The sequence below is a fragment of the Myxine glutinosa genome, chromosome 1 (genome assembly GCF_964187855.1).
Source record: "Myxine glutinosa chromosome 1, kmMyxGlut1.1, whole genome shotgun sequence".
NCBI lineage: Eukaryota > Metazoa > Chordata > Myxini > Myxiniformes > Myxinidae > Myxine > Myxine glutinosa.
This window is the reverse complement of record NC_136261.1, coordinates 49,267,150-49,292,786: the sequence shown is the minus strand read 5'-3', so window position 1 is coordinate 49,292,786 and position 25,637 is coordinate 49,267,150. Positions and strand designations below refer to the sequence as shown.

General features: G+C 45.4%; 1 protein-coding gene across 1 annotated transcript in view; it reads right to left on the bottom strand.

Moving 5' to 3' along the window:
* Nucleotides 1-25,637, bottom strand: part of LOC137423610 (A disintegrin and metalloproteinase with thrombospondin motifs 6-like) — a 353,906-nt gene that overhangs the window by 284,878 nt on the left and 43,391 nt on the right. The window contains exon 9 of the mRNA XM_078770793.1: nt 6,350-6,478. Coding sequence (XP_078626919.1) covers nt 6,350-6,478 — 129 coding nt within the window. The remainder of the gene's footprint in view (nt 1-6,349; nt 6,479-25,637) is intronic.

Genomic DNA, 25,637 nt, shown 5'->3' with positions numbered 1-25,637 from the left:
AACACAAAGCATTCACTGTCGTTATCAACAACTTTTCTTCTGCTAGAGAAAACAAAGCATCTGCTGGTTTTGTCATGCGGTACGTAACCTGATGTACATATTTGTGTGGTTCTTTTGGAGTGCATCAGAACTATAAATTACTTCTCGTATTATTTTGGAAAAGAAAATTGCACCAGCAATAAACCGCTTGTCCACGAGAAGCATATTTTGTCTTTTCTGGCTTTGTATAAAATGGAAGAGCGAGAATGCTTTTTTTGCTCCTTCGTCTGTTTTATTCTTAATTCAGTTCCATATAAGCCTTGTTAGAATATTGAATGTTTTTTTCAATGATCACAACTATTGAGAGATGGGTTCACCACCATCTCAGATCATTCCCAGTTACCCAAAACCATGATCTCTCCACCCTCATTAACCACCAACCCCCAAAACCCACCCCTATCCCTCCTCCATCCAAATTTCCGGTTTGCCCTCCTTAGAGTTTCCCTCTGTATCCATATTGTCCACTCCATGCATCCTCTCCTGCCCCCCATTCCTCCCCACATCCTTTTTTGTCCAAGTCTCCCTCTACCTCGGCCTTCTACTCTGCTGTTGGTTTCACCCCTCTCTCTACTGTTCCTTTTGCATCCTGCTGTGTCCTGATCCGTTCAGTGTACTAGCTCTTCCACGAGACTCGACAATGTATAAATAAAAAAAAATCCACATTTCGGTCTTGGAACATACCGGTTCACAATTCCACAGCATTTCTATCAATTCTGGTCTTGGAATAGAGCAAACATAAAATCTTGACACTCCAATATTATATAAAACTGTTTGGCCAACTGACAAACAAGTCAAAAACAAAAGAGACGATGATCTGGAGAAAGAGGGAATATAAGTTCAGGATAAAAAGAACAATAGAGGAAACAAAACTTCAACTGTTACGGAGAAACGTTCATATCCATGTTCTAAAACCGATATTTTCCCCAAATTAAAGTACATGTTGGACTCCAATCACTCGAAGCTAGAAGAAATTGCTTTTCTCCTCAAATATTCAATCTCTGGCTCTGTTTTGTAAAGAATGGGCACCACGTGCATCACCACCCCATAAGCACAATTCTGCCAATTGCATTACTTACTCATGCCACAGCCATATACCGAGTGGGTGACTATTGCAATGATCCAGTCTGTGTCTTTGTCTGCTTGGAGGCAAAATAACTGGACAACGAGGGCAGCTAAAATTGCCAAATTTGATATAGAGCTTCATATTGTTAATGTCTCAGACAAGTTCAACTTTCAGCTGACAAGCCGACAAGCCGACAAGCCGACAAGCCGACAAGCCGACAAGCTGAACTATGACATATATATGACTATGACATATGACAAACTGAACTATGAGCTGACAAGGAAAAATATATAATTAAATTTAGCTAAGCACTATATTAACTCAGACTGTGGCTCCAGCACCATGGCTAGACCGTGCCGTGAGTATTGCGATAACGGTGTCTGTTTGTGCAATATAAAATGCCAAATTTGATGAGATTGATGCCGAACAGAGACAGGAAGCAGTATCAGAGTGAGGCGCTGACTCACGCTGTTAGGTTTCTCTTATAAGAAGTCACAAGCATTGAACCTGTCGCTTCGCTGACATGCGTTGGGTTATGTTGTTCAACTGCTGTCAGCTAAGCCATGGGATGGGTTGCGTGCTGGATGTGCACATCCATAGTGGCCTAGCCTAGCACTAGACATAATGCCATAATGATGCCCGAGACATAGCGTCATAATGACATCCCAGTGAAAAGAGCGTGACAGACAGAGGGATGGACAGATGGAGAAATCCAACTACTTTAATATATAGACTATTGCTTGGCCAGTTTCCCTCAAAATGTGCATACATGCTTGGGATGCCTACCCACGGGCAAGTCATGGAAACAAAATCAATTTGGACCCCACTCTCAAGGTGGGGAAGACGACCCACAAGTTAGGGTGTATATTAATACTTGTGTAGCTTTGTTGGTACCTTTCTTTTTAAACTATCACTTTGCTCTAATCACCTGGTGTTGGCCTAATGGTTCGGGCGGCGGGCTTGGGATCCCAAGGTCCTGAGTTCGAATCCCGTTGAATTAACGCCAGGTGAGGTTGACTCAGCCTGCTCATCCTTCCGAGGTCGGCAAAATAAGTATCAGCTTACTGAGAACAATGAGCCTTTTGAGTATCCTGTGTCGGAGTGGTGACCCATCCACAAAAGTGCCCAATAGCATAAGAAACTGGTTCGGCAGCCCTACGCATCTGGAGATGCGAAATGAGTGGTCTTCTTCTTCATTCATTTGGCAGTTTGCAGAAACCATTGATTTTTTATTTTGCAAGAACAATATTAAAAGCTGGACATACCAACTGATATTCTGGTTGAAAATTTGACTTTGTGTAAATAATGAAATTTTGACATCTACCTATATAAAACACTGTGTGTATTTGTGTATTTGTCTGTCCCCTTCATAATGACTATTTGGGTTGAGTTTTAAAGTCCAATCTTTTAACACGACTGTGTTCACTACATTATACTTTTGAGGATAAAACAAACTCCTAAAACATTTTCCATAAAAGAGTAATTACATCTCTTGTGTTGCAATTGTAGACGGTGGCTTGCAAACTGAGCCTCAATGATGGTGTACAGAAGCGATTTTTTTTAAATGGTGAAATTTGCTGCACGTGATCTGAAACACGTGCAAAGTAAAATGAGTATTCATTTACATCTGTAGGATGTCTAATAAATAAAAGATATATGCACACGTTCGGCCGAGGCTTCAGATTTTGCACCGCTATTGAGGATGCAAAGTCTTTTTTTTTTTCTTTTTTTTTTTTTTTGTATACAAGATCGAGGCTCGTGAAAGAGCGAACATTAATCACACAGAAAGACAAACAGACACATAAAACAAATAACATCGGGAGCGGTAGACAAGATGGGGAGAGAGGGGGAAGGACACAAACACAACTGAAGTCTAGTGAACAGTTCACAAGGCTGTTCCGTCGAATAAACTGTTCCAATCCGTTATTTTTGATGTGGTTTTATACTTGTATACTATGAAACATAAATGTAAAAAGCACTTTAAGGAGACATGCCTTATCCTATCAACTTCGTCCATCTATTTGACATCAGAATTAAGTTGAAAAAGTATGATTGCTGAACTTTTCCCCACATCTTCAATAGCTGCAGATTAATCGAAGGCAACAAAAGAATCCTTAAGAAATGACTTAAAAGGATTTTTTTATCAGAAGTAAACAATGAAATTAATTTTTCTCTCAGAAATATTGTATTGAAATCAAAGTTTTTACTTGGAAACACCCTGCGACACATGCCTACAGAAAACAGACTTTTTGGAACACTGGCTGCATTTTCCATTCAATCATCGAGTAACTTTGTTAAAAAAAAATCCATGGGTATGCACACCTGTGTTGAAAGTTTTGTGTCAATCGCTCAAGTGGTTTGCCAAGAAAATGAACTTAAAAGCAAATAAAGGTTAAAAAAAAGTGGGGGCGGAAGAAAAAAAAAGTGAGGGTATCGGCCGAAGTTCGAAAACATGGTCAAGGATGGTTGTGGACGCCTTTTACTATTTCATACAATAAAAAATTGTTGAGTTAAATAAACCTTCAAAGGATGATTGCAAGTGCAGTTTGCAATAACAACTGAAATCTGCGCTGGGTGATGCGAGGGATTGCCAGTGAGAAAGTGGAAGTTTCGGTTAGATTTGTAAAATTGCCCATAAAATGTGCGTTTTAAACTGGAAACAGCATATACAAGGCCGAGTCGCTAACTTATTTCGTATTTAAAGGTAATTTAACTTGCAAATAATTTTGAGCTGGTTTAAAACCAGTTTCACCCCTTGGTAAAACAATTTCTATCACTGGTTTGGCAGTGAAAAGAAAATTATATTTGCCGGACAACTGGAATTCTTTGGCAAAGTGCCAGATTCATTGGCCTGTCAGAATCTGTATATTTATTGTGCTTCCTGATAAGCACAGTTAACTCCATGATATAGCGAACACCTGGCCAGTGAGGCAACAGGACAAATTTGAGTCTAACTTTGTCATTAAGTTTATAATGGATGCATTCTATTAGCCGATGGTATTGTTTCACTTGCTCCTATTAGACGGACGAGACTCTTTACAGGATCAGGATGTTCATCAATTTTTTTAGATGTGGTGCTGGTCTAAGGGAAGACTATTTATGAAATGAACTGAAATATCTTTAACATCCACGTGATGAATGTGAATGTCTAATTATAATGTACGTATAAGAAAATTAACTTGCACCTTTCTTTCTACACTTCCCAAATGGTAAATGGGATTGCATCAGGCAAAAACTTCTGCTTCAACACATGCTTGCAAATGTGGTTGGAAAGGAAATGGGATGGGAAGGAGTAGTGATGATCATGAAGATTGTGTACTATGTGTGTATAAGGGGAAGGTGGGAAAAAGGGGGAGGGGCGGAAGAACAAAAAAGGGGAAAAACGAGGAAAGGCCGCAGTTTGAAAGAGGAAACAAACAGAAATAAAACTAAAAGGATTGAATAGTAATAACTAGACAGTTCATAGAACACATTGAGCCTGGTGTTGGCTCAACGGTGAAGGTGGCTGGCTTAAGATCTCAGGGTGTTAAGGTGGTGTGCCTGTTGTGCTGTTAAATTACACCAGGTGGATTGACTCAGCCCGTCATCCTTCCGAGGTCGGCAAAAGGAGTACCAGTTTACTGAAAAAGGGGGGCGCTGCCGCGATCCTAACAATGATGCAACCAGCAGTTGCAGGCTGCATACGAAATAGTAATAGTAAACATAGAAACAAGGACATGGGCGGGGTCTATGAGCAGCAAATTGCATGTGATGATGTAAAATGCTGTAATATTTTGTCCATGTACTGCAAAACGGAAGGGTTATGAAAATGCCAAAAAGGTTATTTGTGTTCTATGGTGTTCCAGTATATAATTCAATTGAAATAAAAATAAACATTTTAGAGGTCATAGAAAAAGAAAAAAAATCCGGAAGTTTACCACCGTTACATTAGTTATTGGTGCCTGTTGTTTGTGTCCATTATGACATCATGAAAAACAGTAAGTTTCCTGTTTGGAATGATTTTCAATTTTGTTTGACTGCCAGACAGGCGATTCCGTTTTAAGGCATTCCGATTCGTGTTCAAAATATAATATTAAATTGAGAGTAAGTTGTTCCTCGATCATAAATTGATGTTTGTAGACAGAAGTACAGACAGACAGACAGAAGTGAACCAATTGCTTAACCACACTTTCCCTTCACGTGCATGGTGTAATCATAAAAAATACAGTATACCTTCCTGTATAGACGGTGACGCAACTCCCCACACCACCAGCAGAAATAAATCCTAACCTGAGCATTACCACAAAATGGCATGTTTCCACAAATAATATAACTGAAATGGAATAACATAATAAAAAACCATAGTAAGTCTTTGCTTCTTCATCACCCAAAACAATGAGTAAAGGTCTCCTCCTGTTAAGTGCTCTACCTGCAGAAGTACGGAACCTCCAGTAATACATTCTCAACACAGGTACTATGTATTTACATTTTAAACTTGCTTTTCTCGATCCTTACTACCTCTGGCAACTTCATCATGATGCTTTGTGATTAATCACTAAAAAAAGGTGTTTTTAATTTAATCATGTATTGCGTAAATTACATTAAATGGCATCATGACTTTGCCTTTTCGCTACATTGGGATCATTGGAAGTTATTTTTGCAACAAGTGAAACCCCTGCTCTCCAGGTGTGATTATACGGTGTCTATATCCCCTCCCTCCAGCAGGGGTCAGTGGTCAAACCACTTGCACAATGCCACGTGTACAGGTGAAAATCTCGAGTTATCTGCCCACTCCGGCTATGGGGGCGAGGTTGGTGAGGATGGGGGGATTATTTTGTGCCAATACCCTGACCCTGGGTACCCTGAACAAGTTTGAAAAATTTGGTAGATTGGCCAAGCCGTTTTCAATTCTATAAGCCTCAGATATACCCACAGAGAAATACCAAATTTTATCATTGATTCCTGTTCATTACCATAAAACACGAATTAAATGTCCTGTTCTTGCTTCCATTTTGAGCTTTATAAAATAGCTGATAAGCCTTTATGAAAGCAAGGATCCGGAGGCTAACAACCTCAAAAACGCACAGCACATTGATGGCGTCACACAATGAATCTGTATCAAAGCTCAGAGTAATTCTTTACCATAGATTAAGGTACTTTACACAGAAACTTTGAATGTTCTATTAATTTTCGTAGGTTACGACAGAATTGTGTCAGTATTTTTATGGTTAATCGTGTATCCTGTGTATGCAGGTTGTGAGCACTTACAATGTTCATGACAGTCAAAATGTAGGACTCCACTTCTCTGCGTCCGTGATATCCAACCATCATCTTGTCAGCAACCACGAGCGTTTCCACATTCCGTTCACTGCTCACCGAGCGGCGTGGTCTTCCAGCCTGTTGGCCACGTGTTGTCCACCATCTCCGCATGCCATTCCGCCGCTCTTGTCTGCCTGCCCCTTGGCTGTCTGAGTGATTGACGGGGTTAGAGGTCACGAGAGCAGCCAACATATTCGACAAAAGTGATAAATTATCAATGTAAGGCTGTGTGTGTCACATTGGTTTGGAAAGAGTAGAACGTGTGGATGGGGGAGGGGTTGGGTGGGAGGGGAGAGGAGAGGAGGTGGGCATTTGAAAGAAATAAAGTAAAAAATAATGAAGACTGAAAACATTAAGATATAAAGGTGAATTGGAGGAGATAAAAGTGGGAACAATGAGAAAATAATATACAGAAGTGTCAAAATGAAGAAAGACTGAGTTTATCAAACGACATAAGGGGTTTGAGTGGCAATGGCTATGTGATTACATCAATGAGTGTGGGAGGTTGGACTGTCGGTGGTTAGAACCTGACCCCGCAACCCCTGCTGAGTCATATAAATCACTAAAAATACCAGGTGATGCTTCCTAAAAATACAAAGGTCAATGTCCATGTTTGTCTGATGTCAGGTCCAGCGTTGTCTGCTGTCTGTATGTTAGTGTGCGATATGTGTATGTGACAGCTCTTCCATGAGCCTTAGAATCTACGGAAAACAAAAATTCCAATAATTTGGCCTCCCCAACTTCATTCCTTGCCTAATCTACAAATTGAGCACAAGATCATAAAACATTAAGGTGTGAGCCATAATATTATTGAATGGTTTGGCATTTAAAACATTTTGCCACTCATGTTCTAAAACAAAATCCCACAATTATAAATTGAAAACTATAACTGTGAGCAGTGATGATAGCCTTCCAGGCAAAATGGCCGCCATACTACATGACTGATGACGTCATCATTTTCAATAACTTTTCCTCATGGGTCATATCATATCTTAAAATTTTGGTTTGGATCGGTTAAGCGGTTCTAGAGATATATATTTTCAATTTTTTCCCTTAAATCCAAGATGGCCACCATACCATGTGAATGATGATGTCATAGTTTGCAAAAAAAACTTCCTCATGTGTAGTCAACCATACTTGTGAAGTTTCGAATTAATCCGTTGAGTGGAACTGGAGATATGGATTCTCAAATACTTTTTCCTTAAATCCAAGATAGCCGCCATACCACATGACTGGTGATGTCGTTGTTTAGATACATTTTTTCGCATGGGGAGTTGATCATACATATGAAATTTTGTATTTACCTGTTCAGCAGTTCTGGAGAAAAAGATGTTTAAAGCTTTTCCTTAAAACCAAGATGGCTGCCATATCACTTGACTGATGACATCATAGTTTGCGAATATTTTTCCCACATCAGGAGTTGATCATATGTTTGACATTTCACTTTGATCCGTTGAGCGGCACTCTGGAAAAGATTATTTATTTATTTAGCTTAAATTCAAGGTGGCGGCCAGATCACATGACTGATGACATCATAGCTTGCAAATATTTTCCTCCATCAGAATGTAAACATGTGTTCCAAGTTTCGTATCGATCGGTTAAGTGGGTTCGGAGAAGTACATTGTTATTAAAGTTTTATTTTTAAATCCAATATGGCTACCAAACCACGTGACCGATGACTGATCTTTTCGCAAACCTTTATCCCCATGGCTAGATGATCATATTTGTAAAATTTCGTGTCGATTCGTTCAGCAGTTCTGGAGAAGAAGATATTTAAAGTTTATGACATCATAGGCAATGGCAGCCAATGTAAGTCAAAATTGCAAAAACAAAATTCATGATGTTACATTGGTATCTATAATGAGTTAAAGTTTCGTAGACCTAGCTATTACGATTTTCTCAGAATCGTCTCCACAAAATGTGTGGGAATAATAATCCTTACAAGAACAATAGGCTTCCAGTGGGTACCTCACTGGAAGCCTAACAAGGTATTACAAAATAATTAAGGCCATGTGACATGTGACAGACACCTTTACCCCCTCCCATCGACAAGATGGTTTGCTTTAAAATGCAACAGTTTCTGCAATAATCGCATCTAAATGTCGGGTTTCGTCATAAATCGGATTAACAAGAGGCAGTGTATTCACCTTTGAGCTGCCTCATCTGACTTCAATTCCCACCTGACAGTAACCTGTCATCCTGGTGACCGCAGGCAGTGCATTGAACGAAAGTATGCTGCCCTTTAAAAGAGGTGTTAAACCAACAATCCCTCGATGAGAATTCAATTGTGAATATTAAAAATCCCACGCAACCTTTCAAAAGGTAGTCCACTGTATGCCAGTACGAAGGACACCGTAATCTATAGGCGTCCTGAATCAGCACCTAATGTTCCCCAACCCCACAACCTTCCCTCCCTCCAGAAATGAAGCAACTAACACAACAAAATTATTAAATCCTTGTCAAGAACGAATACTGTCGATAGCAAGCCAGTCAAATAACTTTGACCCCCCATTGGTGATCGAGCCCAAGGCGTGCTCAAAGGTGAGCAAGCTGCCAAGTGTCTTTTTGCCAAGGCTCTGTTTTCAATGCTACCTCTAAAATTTTATCAAGATGGCATCAGCAGTTTCCAAATTTTTCATGGAAACAAAAGTCGGTGCAATAAATATTTGCTTCACTGAAGTCACGCAGTGTGCTGTCGTGCAATATCAGGAAACAAAGCGCTTGAATCAAAACTCAATTTGCTAAATGAGCAACTCATCCATGTTAGTGCTGCTAAAAGGATGTAATAAAACTTGGCAGGTGAACATTGGTGATCTTAAAGATAGTGGTCAAGCTTTTAGGGTGTGGATAACTTTTTGAATACCGACTACAACAACAACAGGCATTTTAAGGCCATATTCCCTGCGAGAGCGGGGGTTAGCCTTGCGGGCCCCATGACAATCTTCTCCATTTTACCCTATTTTCTGCATCTCCCCTTGTTAACCCCCTTGCCCGCATTTCTTCTTCCACCATGAAAGCCCGCTTGGAGTTCACAAAAAAGCACCTAAAGGACTCTCAGACTGTGAGAAACAAGACTCTGTGGGCTTTCATGTGTCTTTCACTGACGAGAAGCTTCCGTCTGGCCACTCTGCCATAAAGCCCAGATCGGTGAAGTGTTGCAGTGATGGTTGTCCTTCTGGAAGTTTCTCCCATCTCCACACAGGATCTCTGGAGCTCAGCCAGAGTGACCATCGGGTTCTTGGTCACGTCTATTACCAAGGCCCCTTCTCCCCCGATTGCTCAGTTTGGCCGGGCGGCCAGCTCGCCGAAGAGTCCTGGTTGTTCCAAACTTCTTCCATTTAAGAATTATGGAGGCCACTGTGCTCTTGGGAACCTTCAATGCAGCAGAGATTTTTTTTGTAGGCTTCCTCAGATCTGTGCCTCGACACATTCCTGTCTCTGAGCTCTGCAGGCAGTTCCTTCGACCTCACGGCTTGGTTTTTGCTCTGATATGCATTGTCAGCTGTGAGACCTTATATAGACTTGTGTGCCTTTCAGTGTGCCTTTCCAAATCATGTCCAATCAATTGAATTTACCACAGGTGGACTCCAGTCAAGGTGTAGAAACATCTCAAAGATGATCACGAGAAATGGGAGGCACCTGAGCTAAATTTCAAGTGTCAGAGCAAAGGGTATGAATACTTATGTAAATGTGATATTTCAGTTTTTCTTTTTAATAAATTTGCAAAACTTTCTAAAATCCTGTTTTCTCTTTGTCATTATGGGGTATTGAGTGTAGATTGATGAGGGAAAAAATGAATTTAAACGATTTCAGCATAAGGCTGCAACATAACAATATGTGAAAAAAGTGAAGGGGTCTGAATACTTTCTGAATGCACTGTAAGTTCTTAATTATGATGATAAAGTAATGCCAATGCATTCCATTTATATTTTTATTAATGCGGTTCATAAATTGTTCAGGTTTTGTCATTTTGATTTGTTCAGGTTTTGTCATTTTGTTCAGGTTCAGGTTTTTGTTCAGGTTTTTTGTTCAGGTTTTTTGTTCAGGTTTTTTGTTCAAGTTTTTTGTTTTTGTTCAGGTTTTTGTTCAGGTTCAGGTGATTTGTTCAGGTTCATTTTGTTCATTTTGTTCAAATTGTTCAGGTTTTGTCATTTTGATCAATTTGAAAGAGAAAACCAACAAAAATAGAAGCCATCATGATTCATACTAAATGCTTTCACCAAGTCATTGCAAACAAACACGATGTGCTTCAATTATAAATTCAAAAAAAAATTGGACTAGAAACACCCTGGGAGCAGCCTGGATGTGGGAGAGTTTGAGTGGGGGAGTGGGGTAGTGGGGGAAATATCTCTTGTGTCATGGCTAATAATCCCGCGGTCAGCAGCAGGGGTCAGTAAACCACTTGCACTGTGGCAGGGATGCAGGCGAAAATCATTAAGTCTTCACCCTACTCCCTCACCCCCATCCCTCGCAGGAGAGTGTGGTGGTTGTGCCCATGCCCTGACCCTGGGTACTACAAACAGGTATGTAAAATTTGATGGGGGCTCAGCCCTGTTTTTTACTATGATTTTCAAAGGTATACAACCATACTAATCATATAATGCCTTCAGAATGTATTCACACCCATTGACTTTTTCACATTTTGTTGTGTTACAACCTTTAGTTAAAATGGATTAAATTGAGATTTTTGTCACTGGTCTACACGTAATACCCCATAATGTTAAAGTGGAATTTTCCTTTAGAAATCTTTACAAAATAATTAAAAATACAATACAGATATATCTGATTTAAATAAGTATTCAACCCCCTGAGTCAATACTTCATAGAAGCGTCTTTGGCAGCGATTACAGCTTTGAGTCTTCTTGGGTATGTCTGTATCAGCTTTGCACATCTGGATTTTGGGAGTTTCTCCCATTCTTCCTTGCAGATTGGCTCAAGCTCGGTCAAGTTGGATGGGGAGCGTCGGTGAACAGCAATCTTCAAGTCTTTCCACAGATTCTCAATGGGATTCAAGTATGGGCTTTGGCTAGGCCACTCAACGGCTTTCACATTCTTGTTCTGAAGCCATTCCAGTGTTGCTTGGGCTATATGCTTGGGGTCATTGTCCTGTTTGAATATAAATCTTCACCGCAGTCTAAGGTCTTTTGAACTCTGAAGCAGTTTCTCCTCAAGGATTTACCTGTATTTGGCTCCATTCATTGTTCCCTTTAGCCTTCCAAGCCTCCTGGTCCCTGCCACTGAAAAGTATCCCCATAGCATGAGGCTGCCACCACGATGCTTCACGGTAGGGATGGTATTAGTTGGGTGATGAGCTGTGCTCGGTTTCCACCAGACGTAGCGCTTTGCATTCAGGCCAAAGAGTTAAATTTTCATCACATAAGACCACTAAATATTTTTCTCAGGCTCTTAGAGTCTTTCACATGCCTTTTTGCAAACCCCAGGCATGCTGTCATGAGCCTTTTTCTCAGGAGTGGCTTCTGTCTGGCCACTCTCCCGTAAAGCCTAGATTTGTGAAGTGCTGCAGAGACTGTTGTCCTTCAGGCAGGTTCTCCCATCTCAGCCAAGGAACTCTGTAGTTCTGTCAGAGCGGTCGTTGGGTTCTTTGTCACCTTCCTGACCAAGGTCCTTCTTGCCCAGTTTCTCAGTTTAGTCAGACCGCCTGCTCTACGAAGAGTCTGGGTAGTTCCATATTCTTTGCATTTCCCAATGATGGAGCCCTTCCCCAGAATTATCTTACTATAATTCACCAAATGTCCGTCCGTCTGTCTGTCTGTCTGTCTGTCTGTTCGAAGGTACCGTAAAAACTGCTGAACCGATCGCAACGATATTATGTGTGGGTAATCCTGGGATCTCCAGGAGTAAAATAGGCTATTTAGTTTTTCCAATTTCAGCTTTGGTCTCCAGTATTCACAGGTTTGGACTCCCGCATAATATTCACGTTCACATAACGTTCATTGTTCTCATTGTGACAATGTTGTTTTCCCGGGTGCTGCACAAACGGCTGCACCGATCGCTGCACAGCTGCACCGATCGAACTCAGTGACCTCGGACAAAGACCTTTTATTATTCCTTTGAACCTTTTATTAAATTTAAATTTAAAATTAAATTTAAAAATATAAATATTCCTTTAAACCTTTTATTAATTTTTTTAATTAAAGACCTTTTATTTTATTTTATTATTATATTATTCCATCGTGTTTCAAATCGTGATATCAACTGTACACTTTTCTTCAGGAAAAAAAATGGAATGATTTTGTACCAACATCACAATGAAACACAATCACAATTCACATATTCGTGCAATTCGAATATTTTCGTCACAATGAAAACATCGTCACAAACGGGTACTGGAGACAATGTGACAAACGTCACAAACGGGTAAAATATTGGAGAGGCCATTGCCAAAACGATTTGTTTTCTCTGGTACGTGTTTCTGGGCGGATACCGTTTCAGATAAATCGGTAAAATGCCTCCCAAACGGAAAGCCTCATTAACGAAAACGTCCAAGGAAGCTGTTGCAAGAAAGAAGGCTCGCCGAGACGAGGACCATCGGAGGCAGGAACAAGTACGTGACACAGCTGCACACCAGTCTCGGAGGCAGTCCGAGGAATACAGATCTGGTGAACAAGGACGTGACACAGCTGCACACCAGTCTCGGGGGCAGTCCGAGGAATACAGATTTGGTGAACAAGGATGTGACACAGCTGCACAACAGTCTCGGAGGCATTCCGAGGAATACAGATCTGGTGAATAAGGACGTGACACAGCTGCACACCAGTCTCGGAGGCAGTCCAAGGAATACAGATCTGGTGAACAAGGACATGACACAGCTGCACACCAGTCTCGGAGGCAGTCCGAGGAATACAGATCTGGTGAACAAGGACGTGACACAGCTGCACACCAGTCCCGGGGGCAGTCCGAGGAATACAGATTTGGTGAACAAGGATGTGACACAGCTGCACAACAGTCTCGGAGGCAGTCCGAGGAATACAGATCTGGTGAATAAAGACGTGACACAGCTGCACACCAGTCTCGGAGGCAGTTCAAGGAATACAGATCTGGTGAACAAGGACGTGACACAGCTGCACACCAGTCTCGGAGGCAATCCGAGGAATACAGATCTGGTGAACAAGGACGTGACACAGCTGCACAACAGTCTCGGAGGCAGTCCGAGGAATACAGATCTGGTGAACAAGGACATGACACAGCTGCACACCAGTCTCAGAGGGAGTCTGAGGAATACAGATCTGGGCCGGTATTCATAAAGCTACTTAAGTCAAAGTAGGGCCACTAAGTACCATCTTAACTTAAGCAGACCGAACAAGTGGAATTCAATTTGCTACTTATCTCATAGAGCTCACTTAAATCGGCCCCTAAATTTAAGACACCTCCGAGACAGTCTTAACTTTAGGGTGGGTGGTTACTAGATTGAATATTCTGTCATTCGGTTCAGTTCGCTCAAGGGATATGGCAGCTCTGATGTTAGCAGTGCAGTTTGATATAGACCGAAGGCAGGCAATGCGTCGCGAACGTGGTTTTCGTGACAGAGTTCACCCATTGGAAATTTACAATGACCTTCAGCTTTATCAAAGGTATCGTTTGGATCGACAGACAATACTGGATCTTGCTGATATTATTCGCATTGACCTTGAAACAAGGACATTTCGTAACCACGCTCTTCCAACTGAACTGAAACTACTCGCAGCCTTACGTTTTTATGCGACCGGATCATTCCAACAGGTGACAGGAGTTACAGTTCATATATCTCAACCAAGCTTATGCCGTATCATTTCACAGGTAAACAATGCACTGCTTCCATTGATGGGGAGAGCTGTGAAATTTGCATCCCCGGCAAATATACAGGATATAGTTGCAGATTTTTACGATATTGCAAATTTCCCAGGAGTGATGGGTGTCATTGATGGAACTCACATATGGATCATGGGTCCAACACAACATGAATGGCGATATGTGAACAGGAAAAATTACTACTCTATCAATACTCAGGTAGTAATGGATGCACAATACCGTTTCATTAACATTGTGGCAAAATGGCCAGGCAGTACCCATGATTCTGTCATATTGAGAGAAAGTGCATTGGCACAGAAAATGGAAACAAGAATGGGTGAAGAAGTTCTTCTTGGAGATAGTGGATATCCTGTGCGACCGTGGTTAATGACACCGTTTTTGAACCCAACCACTGCAATGCAGCGACGATACAACCAAGCTCACAAACGAACACATTGTTTGGTTGAACGAGGATTTGGACAGTGGAAGAGGCGTTTCCACGGTCTTCACGGTCATCTTCGATACTCACCACAGAAGGCCTGCGAAATTATTGCAACTTGTCCTTTCAATTGGTCTAAATTCACATTCATTCCATCCCTCCTCCATCATTCTGAACCGGATTGCTAACTTGAAAATCACAACAAACCCAATTTGTTTTCAATGTTCGTCTTTCATTAATCATCCACTTTCTAAACTCCCCTCTTGCCCCTCCCATCCAAATCCCTCCCCTTGCACCTACACTCCTAAACTCCCCCCCTACCCCTCCACTCCTGAACTCCCCCCTTGCCCTTCCACTCCTGAACTCCCCCCTTGCCCTTCCCCTCCTAAACTCCCCCCTCACTCCTCCCCTTCAAAACTCCCCCCCAACCCCTCCCATTCAAATCTCCCCCCATACCATTCCTCTCCAATTCTCCCTCCTCCCCCCTCCTCCTCAAAGCTGCCTCCTCCCCACTTCGTCTCCCTTCTATCTCATACCTCCACCCCCCCCCCCCAACCTTCTTCTTTCCTCTGCCCCCCCTCAAACAACCCCTCTCTGTGCCTCATCCCTTCACCTTCAAACCTTTCATCCTCCTCATCCTTCCCTTTCTTGGAACTCTTCTGCAATCGCTGACACACTAACAACTGCTCTCCCTACCTCCCCCTCTCATCCTTCATCTTACCCTACTCCTCCCCTCCCCTGTCCTGTACCCGATGCTCCCCCTCTCTCTTCATTAACGGTATGGACCTCAAACATCCGGGGCCTTCGCTCAAACCTGACTGATCTCTCCATACAGGTTGCTTCTGACAATCCAGACTTGATCTGCTTAACAGAGACTTTCCTCCTTCAAGATGTCTCTGATTCCTTAATATCTCTTCCTGGTTACTCCCTCCTCCGGTATGATAGACCTGAGCCTCGGCCTGGTGGTGGGGTGGCTATCTTTATCAAAAACTCTCTTCCTCACTCTCCTTGCACTGCCCTCTCTCCTCCTCACCCCCAGGAGTACCTCTGGCTACATCTTCCTCTCCGCTCCCACCTTTTGTTCATATGTGTTCTGTACCGTCCCCCAAACAGTGATGACTCCATCTACATTTCACTGTCTGACAACATGGACCAACTTCTATCCACTCATCCCAACTCTCTCTTCCTCATATGTGGTGACTTCAATTGTCATCATGCCACCTGGTTGGGTGTGGGTTCCTCTCTCACCAGTCATGGCACCTCAGCAAAGGACTTCTGTGACTCACTGGGATTGACACAATCTGTCAATTTCCCGACCCAGATCTCAGCCAATGGAGTATCTTCTCTTCTAGACTTGGTTATGACTAACTTCCCTGCTAATGTCTGCTGCTCTTCTTCTGCTCCAATCGGTTCTTCTGATCATGTGCTTGTCAAAGTGGACATCTCTCTGGCCATTCTCAGAGAGCCTCCTCAGCGTCGACGAGTCTGGCATTTCACTCAGGCCGACTGGGACGGTCTTCAAGCAGCCATCAATCGTCTGGATTGGTCTCCCATCTCCACTGCCTCTGACATCAATTCTTCCTGGGAATTCTTCCAAAGCAAACTGATCTCTCTCATGCACAGATTTATCCCATCTCGCCTTCAGTTGTCTTACCCTTCCTCCCGTCCATGGTACACTGAATCTTGTGGTGAGGCAGTTGCCCTGAAACAACTTGCCTTTGCCTCTTGGAAGGCTAATCCAACTGAAGGAAATCTCAGTTCCTTCCACCAAGCTCGGAACAAGTGTGTGTCTACCCTCAGGAGTGCCAGGAAGCACTATCTCTCCTCACTCAAGAATGAACTCTCAAACCTGTCTCCTTCCTCCAAATCCTGGTGGCGTCTGGTCAAATCCGTTTCTGGTGTTTGTTCCCCCTCCATCCCCTCCCTTACCTCAAATGGCCACACAGTTGACATCGCACGTGACAAAGCCGAATGCCTCAACTCTGTGTTTGCCTCAAAATCCTTAGTCCCAAACCCATCTCTCTCTCTGTTCCCACCTTTCCCAGTCGAACCAAACTGCTCCTGGACTCTGTGACCTTCTCTCCTGACAAGGTGGAGGAGTTTTTGTCAAACCTCGACTCTGATTCTGCAACTGGACCAGATGGCATCAGCCCACGGGTCCTAAAATCCTGCTCTGCCGCTCTATCTCACCCTCTCTCTGTTCTTTTCACCCTATCCTTTGCTCAAGGTCATCTGCCAGCATCCTGGAAATCAGCAAACATTACCGCTTTACACAAAAAAGGTGCAAAAACAGATCCTTGCAACTACAGACCAATCAGCCTGCTCCCAATTATCAGCAAAGTCATGGAATCCATCATTGCTTCGGATATGAAATCTTTCCTCTTCTCCAATGGCTTGATCTCTGATCATCAATTTGGTTTCAGACCAGGTCACTCTACTCTGGACATGCTGCTTCTGCTGTCTCAACAATGGATGGAGGTCCTCAATGCCAAACAGGAAATCAGAGCTGTCTCCCTTGACATATCACGTGCCTTCGATACGGTCTGGCACCCAGCTCTGCTCACCAAACTCTCCTCCTATGGTATCCATGGAAATCTCCATGCATGGCTTGCGGACTTCCTCTCTGGTCGTAGTCAACGTGTGGCCCTGAATGGATTTCTCTCATCTCCCCTTCCCGTTCAGGCTGGAGTTCCCCAAGGCAGTGTGCTGGGCCCTGTGCTTTTTCTGGGCTTTATCAATGATCTCTCCGACTCTCTGGAAAATCCTCTGTATCTCTTTGCTGATGACTCCACTCTCTGCCGCTCCATTCCTCTTCCCTCAGATCGGCAGTCTGCAGCCTCCTCACTCTCTGAAGACCTGGACAAAATCACAGACTGGTCAAACATGTGGAACATGTCTTTCAATCCTGACAAATCTCACACTCTTACTATGTCTCTCCGAAAAGATCGACTGGACAACCCTCCCATCTACTTTCTCAACAATCCTCTCCAAGAAGTTCTGTCGCTCAAGCTTCTGGGTCTCACCATCTGCCATGATCTTTCTTGGGAAAACCACATTTCCAAGCTGGCCTCCAAAGCCAGTCGCCGACTGGGCATCCTCCGTCGTGCGAAGTCCTTCCTAGGCACACCTGAGCTCCTCACCACATACAAGGCTTTCATCCGCAGCTCAATGGAATACTGTTCTCCCCTATGGGCTGGTGCTCCTGCGTCACACCTGGCTCGGCTTCACGCTGTTGAATCCAAAGCTTTCAGAATCATTGGAATCTCCCGCGATGAAGCTATCTCTGAGGGCTTTTCACTCACTCACCGCAGGCAGGTAGGTGGTCTTTCTGTCTTCTACCGACTCCTCTCCGGCCTTGCTCCCCCAGCTCTCTCTGTGCTCTGTCCCCCAAATATTCCTACAGGTCGCACAAGATCTGCCAGCCACCCTCTGATGGTTAAACTGCCGAAATCTCGGCTCTCTGCTCACCTTCACTCTTTCATTCCTCTTTTCTCCCGCCTCTGGAACAAACTCCCACACTCACTTCAATCACACTCCTCCCTCCAGGTCTTCAAAACAGCTGTTCACCACCATCTCTTATCTTCCCCCATCCAAAACCTTGATCTTTTCTACCCCCACTAATTCACCCCAGATCCTCCTTGTTTGAAATTCCAACTTCTTTCCTGGAAGTCTTGGCAGTGTCCATATGTTTTATACCTCTCCCACCCCCCCCCCCCCTTCCCATGCCTCCCTCCCAAAGCCCTCTCCCTCCCACAGTTCTCTCGATGTCTCCATGTCTCTCGGTCCCTGCTCTCAAATGTTGTGTTTGTGTCCTTCCCCCTCTCTCCCCATCTTGTCTACCGCTCCCGATGTTATTTGTTTTGTGTGTCTGTTTGTCTTTCTGTGTGATTAATGTTCGCTCTTTCACGAGCCTCGATCTTGTATACAAAAAAATAAAAAAATAAAAAATAATTCAATCTCGGAATTCCACGGACAGTTCCTTGGACTTCATGGTAGAGTTTCTGCTCTGACATGCACTGTCAACTGTGGGACCTTATATAGAAAGGTGTGTTTCTTTCTAAATTATGACCAATCAATTGAATTGGCCACATGTGGACTTCATTCAAGTTGTTGAGTCATCTCAAGGATGATCAAAGGAAATTGGATGCTCCTGAGCTCAATTTTGAGTGTCATAGCAAATGTGTTGAATAATTATTGACTCAAGACATTTCGGCTTTTCAGTTTTAATTGTTTTGTAAAAAATCTCAAACTAAAAATCCGCTTTGACATTATGGGGTATTATGTGTGGAGCAGTGACAAAATATCTCAATTTAATCAAATATGAATTTGGGCTGCAACACAACCAAATGTGAAAAATGTCAAGGGATGTGCATACTTTCTGAAGGCACTGTATACCAAGAATACAACAACACACAACAACATGCATTTTAAGGCCATTTTCCCTGCTAGAGCGGGGGTTAGCCTTGCGGTCCCCATGACAATGTTCTCCATTTTGCCCTATTTTCTGCATCTCCCCTGGTTAACGCCCTTGCCCGCATTTCTTCTTCCACCATCTTTAGCCAAGTCTTTCTCGGTCTTCCCCATCCTCTACTTCCTTCTACATTCATTTTCTTTACTCTTCTCAACCAGTCACTTTCATCCTTCCTCAACACATGACCAAACCATCTCAACCTGTTTCTCTTCACAGCATCAATCACAAGCTCTATTCCCATCATCTTTCGCAATTCATCATTTGTCTTCCTCTCTCTCAACCATACTCCACACATCCACTGAGCCATTCGCATTTCCACCCTTTCCAGCCTTCGTTGCTGCTCTACTGCGCATTACCCATGTCTCGCTCCCATAAATCATAACACTTCTCACACATGCAGCATACACCTTTCCCTTCAGCTTCAACGACACTCCCCTCCTCATCAGCACGCCACTCAGTTCCCGAAACTTCTTCCATGCACATCTCACTCGAGCAACCGTTGCCGAGTCTGATCCACCTTCTCCATTCAGCATGTCTCCGAGGTAGCAAAATGTTTTCACACCTTCCAGCTTCACGCCGTCTCCACGATCCAACTCAACATTTCCTCCATCTGCAGCTCCGTCTGTGCACATCTTACATTTGAATGTAGCTGCCACACTGGTTAATTACCCTCTCAGACCACTACATTTTTGATGAACCCACTCAGCGCACATTGTACATTGAATGGAGTTCACTCCGACACCCTTCCTGGACACAGCACACGGCCACTTCCCAGTTCTTTCAACCTCACCACATGCTTTACCACTTGCCATCACGTTAGTCTTTCCGATATTCACCTTCAGACCTTTTGTCTCCATACATTCCTTCCACTTGTTCATATTTTCCTTCAGCCCATCCATACTTTCCGCAAGCAACACCAGATCACCTGCATACAACAACTCCCACAGTAAACCCTCCTTTACGTTCTGAGCCAGCACCTCCATCACAGCTACAAATAGGAGTGGACTTAGTAAACTCCCCTTCACCTCAAACTCACCACTGTTCCCGTCCTTCGTCCATACAGCTGTGCGTGCTCTTTTGTACATTGCCATCGCTACTCTGATCAACCATTCCTCCACTCCTAACTTCCTCAATGCCAATGTCACTACTTCGCGTGGAACCCGATCGAATGCTTTCTCCAGATCAACACACCCAAGAAACAAGTTCTTCCTCTTCTCCATGTACTTCTCCTGCAACTGCCTTACAATAAAAAGCACGTCTGACGTTCCTCTTCCTGGCATAACTCCAAACTGCATTATTTCGATCTTCACTTTCTTCCTTATCCTACTCTCCAACACCCTTTCCAATACCATCATTCCATGCTCCAATAACTTTATCGCCCGATAGGAGCCACAGTCCAGAGGGTCACCTTTCCCCTTGTATAGAGGGACGAGGGTACTCAGTTCCCAATCCACTGGAATGCGGCCTTCTTTCACCACCAGATTATAGATCTCTGTCATTCTATTCACACCCCAACTTCCTGCTGCCTTCAACATATCTCCCACAACTCCCGTCGGCCCTCCCGCTCTTCTACTCTTCATTGCTTTTATCGCTTCCTCAACTTCCCTCTCAGCCATCTTCTCTGTCGGTCCTAAAACTGGGTTACTCTCCATGTTGCCATCCCATTCATTCTCTGCATTCAATAGCATTTTCATATATCTCTTCCGTCTTCCTTTAATCCCATCTGGGTCCACAACGATTTGTCCCACTTCATCCTTCAAGCAACTCACCCCCATCACATCACACCTCTCTTTCGCTATCTGCTTTGCAATCCTGAATACCACTCTCTGACCCTCTTCTGAATCCAAGCGTTCTCCGAACATTTTCCTACATGCCTCCTGCGCCTTTGCTACCTCTTTCTTTGCAGCCTTCTTGGCTGCCTTATAACTTTCATGCTCTGCCTTTTCTGCCCCCGTACCCTTCGCCTTCTGCCACTCCTTGAACTTCTTCCTCTTCTCGTCAATCCTCTTTCCAACTTCATCATCCCACCACCATGTTTCCGAGTGCCTCGGTGGTCCTTTTGTCCATCCACATACCTCACCAACGGCTCCCAACAGACTACCTTTCATTGACATCCAACCACTTTCAAGCTCAACCACATCATCCTCTACCCTACTCAGCCTCTCTTTTAATGCCTCCCTTACTGTCACCTCTTTCAACCTCCACACCTTCATTCTCGGTTGGTACTTCACCCGCCGAGCTCTCCTCGCACCTTTCACCCTTATGTCGCAGACAACCAAGTGGTGCTGTGAAACAGCCTCCTCCCCCGGGATCACCTTTGTGTCCCGGAGGTGCCCCCTGTAGTGAAATCGTATCCGTACTGAACCCGGGTGGGGATGCTCGCTGCTCGCTGTCATTGTTGTCCCCACTAGGGGCGTGACTATAAGACCCGTTGCTGTGTCAGTGCTCCGAGACTTCTCCCTTGTGACATGTTACATCGGTAGCCTCGTTAATGGTACGCCTTTATAGAATATCTAGCTTGCTTGCATTGACTGATATGAATGGCTTTATGAGATGTCGCATCGTATGCTTATTGTGTATTTCTACTTACAGGAATGATGTGATGATCTAAATGCAATTAAACCAAACCGTTGGACTAAAAGTTGTGCGGACCTGAATGGTTTTCCACAACACTTAATTGCATTTATGATCTGCTGACATGGCTGGCAACAAGACATTGACGGTGTCCATTTTCAGCGCCGACCCACAAGCCACGGACGGAGGCTTGCAACTCAAGCACTGGCTCAAGCAACTGGAGCATCTCTTTAATGAGCCTGATACCGCTCCGACGCCTGCCGCGAAGCTAGCAATATTACACTCAAAAATCGACTACCGGGTCTACCACTCGGTCGCTCAATGCACGACGTATGATCTTACCGTCGCGGAGCTCAAGCGGCTTTATATAAAAGAAAAAAGCCCTGTGTATGCGCGTTATTTGCTGCAGACGCGACGGCAGCAACCCAACGAGCCTATGGATCATTACGCCCAGGAGCTCCGGCAGCTCATGCTGGACAGCGCCCAGCCACGGACTCCCGAGCAGGCTAAAGATGATCGACTTTTAGATGCCTTCATAGCAGGGGTCTCCTCTCAGGAACTACGTCTCAAACTCTTGGAGAAGACCGACCTGACCTTCGCTACGGCGGTTGAGCAAGCGACGGTGTATACGGAAGCGCGGATGCAATCGAACGCCTATGATCGCACGCGCCTTTTGGCGGGCACCTCACTACACGCCCGGCCGGAGAGGACCACTGACGAGGACGTGGATCCGCCTGCTGAACTCCGGGATGCTCCGGAGGATGACCCTACCCTGACAGCTGCCGTTACGACCAGCAGACCCAAGGCCTTGCGCGGGGCCGCATGTTTTTTTTGTGGAGGGCCTCGTCATGCCCGAGTCGTGTGTCCGGCACGTGACGCTATTTGCCATTTGTGCTCGCTAAAGGGACATTACGCGAAAGTTTGCAAGAAATCGGCACGCGGCTCGCGGCCCTTCGACACGCGCAGCCGCGGTCGCGCAGGCGCGGCAACCTTGAACGGGCTTGTAGCAGAACCCACGAGCCCAGCGCCTTACCCGTCTTCGAAAGGGAGGGCCCCTCGCTGCGGCCCGCTGGGCGCTCAGACAACCTTGACTGGCGCCACCGGAAAGCCACCACCGTCTCATTCTCCATCGGGGACAAAGGCCGCGTCCTTGGCCAAACCTCGAGCCACGCAAGGGAAGAAACAGCTTTCGAATACCACGGAAGCCTTGTGTCAAAGCGACCAAACGAAAAAGGCGATTTCGAATACTACTACGGACGCCTTTTGTCAAAGCGACCAAACGAAAAAGGCGATTTCGAATACTACGGAAGCCTTTTGTCAAAGCGACCAAACGAAAAAGGCGATTTCGGCTACAACGGAAGCCTTTATCTGCCAGGAGTGTCAAAAGGCGATGTCAAAAACTACTGAGGCCTTTTCTCCTCGGATTTTGAATCGCGAAACACCGGAATGCTGGGGAAAGTCCTCTGATGACGATAATGGATTCCCCATGGTCAACGCAGACTCCGGCCACGATCGCAAAACTGCAGCTGGTGTAGGATCCACCCGCGAGGCTGGTCCGACCCATTCGGGGGGCTCAGTCCCGCTCCCAGCTGCCTCGTCTGGCCTGGCTCAAGCCCTTATTCCCCTTATGGTTGAGGGCCATTGTGTTCAGGCCTTGGTGGACACCGGATCTACGGATAGTTTTATCGACCAGCGACTTGTGCTCAGGCATGGATGGCGGATCGGGCGGTCTACACGACGGATCTTCATGGCATCCCAGGGACTCCGGCTTAGCACAAAAGGGGAATGCCGATTGAAGCTAGTGCTAAAGGGACGGGTTTTCCCTGATGTACACCTTATGGTTTTACCCGCATTATGTGCTGATATTCTGCTAGGACACGATTTTCTTAAGCTGCATGGACGTCTGGTAATGGAGTTCGGTGGGCCTGACACTCTTGTTGTGGGGGCGGACGACGCGCTAACGGTGTGCGCCCTAGCGCAAATGGACGTCCGTCCGCTTTCGCTGTTCCCCAATCTAACCTCAGACTGTACCCCTGTCGCGGTAAAATCGAGACGCTACTCCCGCGCGGACATGCAATTCATTGCGGACGAAACGACTCAGCTCTTGAAAGACGGCATCATAGAACCTAGTAGGTCACCGTGGCGTGCCCAGGTCTTAGTGGTGCGCAGTGAGGCCCATCGCAAACGCATGGTAATCGACTATTCCCAAACGATTAACCGCTTTACACAGCTGGATGCCTACCCCCTTCCGGGGATGGACGCGCTAGTGCAACAGGTGTCCCAGTATTCGGTCTATAGTACTCTCGATCTCCGTAGTGCGTACCACCAGATCCCTATCTCTAGGGCGGATCGTATCTATACCGCTTTCGAGTCAGGGCAGCGGTTGTACCAATTTACACGATTGCCCTTTGGGGTGACGAACGGGGTCGCTTGTTTCCAGAGGGCCATGGATGACCTCGTTGCGCGGGAGCACTTAACCGATGTTTTCGTCTACCTCGATAACCTTACGGTTTGTGGATATGACCAAGGGCACCATGACGCTAATCTGAAGCGCTTCCTTGCGGTCGCGCAACGGTATCACTTAACTATGAACGAGGATAAGTGCCGATACTCCCTACGCACCATAGATCTTCTGGGGTACACCGTGACCCATGGCTCTGTCTCTCCGGATAAGGAACGTCTGCGACCTTTGCTCGACATGGCCCCTCCCTGCGATCGGGCTTCCCTGAAACGCGCCCTTGGGCTGTTCGCCCATTACTCCAAATGGGTGCAAAATTTCTCCGCGAAACTTCGCCCCCTTGTGGCCTGCGACACCTTTCCCCTGAGTTCGGCCGCATTGACGGCCTTTGAAGGACTTAAGACCGACATCGCCCGAGCCGCCGTAGCAACCATTGACGAGAGCGGCTCGTTCGTCCTCGAAAGTGACGCCTCGGATCAGGCCATCGCGGCGACCCTCTCCCAAGGGGGACGTCCCGTGGCTTTCTTTTCACGGACTCTTACCTCCGCTGAGCGGCGGCACTCGTCCGTTGAAAAGGAAGCGTATGCGATCGTCGAGTCTATTCGGCGATGGCGCCCGTACCTACTCGGGCGGAGCTTCCAAATCATCACGGACCAGCAAAGCGTTGCGTTCATGTACGACACCTTACACGCCCAGCGCATTAAGAACGAGAAAATCACTCGCTGGCGTATCGAACTCGCCGACTTCTGTTACACCATCAAATATCGCCCAGGGAAGGATAACCAGGCCGCCGATGCCTTATCGCGCCCCACTACATGTGCTGGTATCACCTCGTTGGAGGGCCTACGGGTGCTGCATGCTACTGCGGGCCATCCCGGCGTAACGCGTTTCGCTCATTTCGTGCGGAGTGGGAATCTCCCTTACTCGATTGACGATATCCGCCGTATCTGTCGCGACTGCGCTATCTGCGCGGAAATCAAACCGCGTTTCTATAACCCCCCTATGGGGACTCTGGTGAAGGCTACACGCCCGTGGGAACGCTTGGCGATGGATTTCAAGGGCCCTTTGCCGGTGTCGAGCGGCTCTCGCTATCTGCTCACTATCGTTGATGAGTACTCACGATTCCCCTTTGCTTATATGTGCGCGGACATGACTGCTGCCATGGTGATGCGTTGCTTACAGAACTTGTTCTCAATGTTCGGTTACCCGGCCTATGTCCATACCGACCGGGGTGCAGTCTTCTTGTCTCAGGAGGTGCGCGGCTATCTGCTCCAAAACAACGTTGCGTCTAGTTACACCACGCCGTATAGACCCCAGGCTAATGGGCAGATCGAACGCTTCAACGGGATTATCTGGAGGGCCGTCATGCTCCATCTCCGGACCCACGGCCGGGGCCTCGATAAATGGGCTTGGTCGCTACCTGCGGCGTTGAACTCAATCCGGGCACTCCTGAGTACGGCAACTAACCAAACTCCCCACGAGCGTCTTTTCCACCACCCCAGGAGCT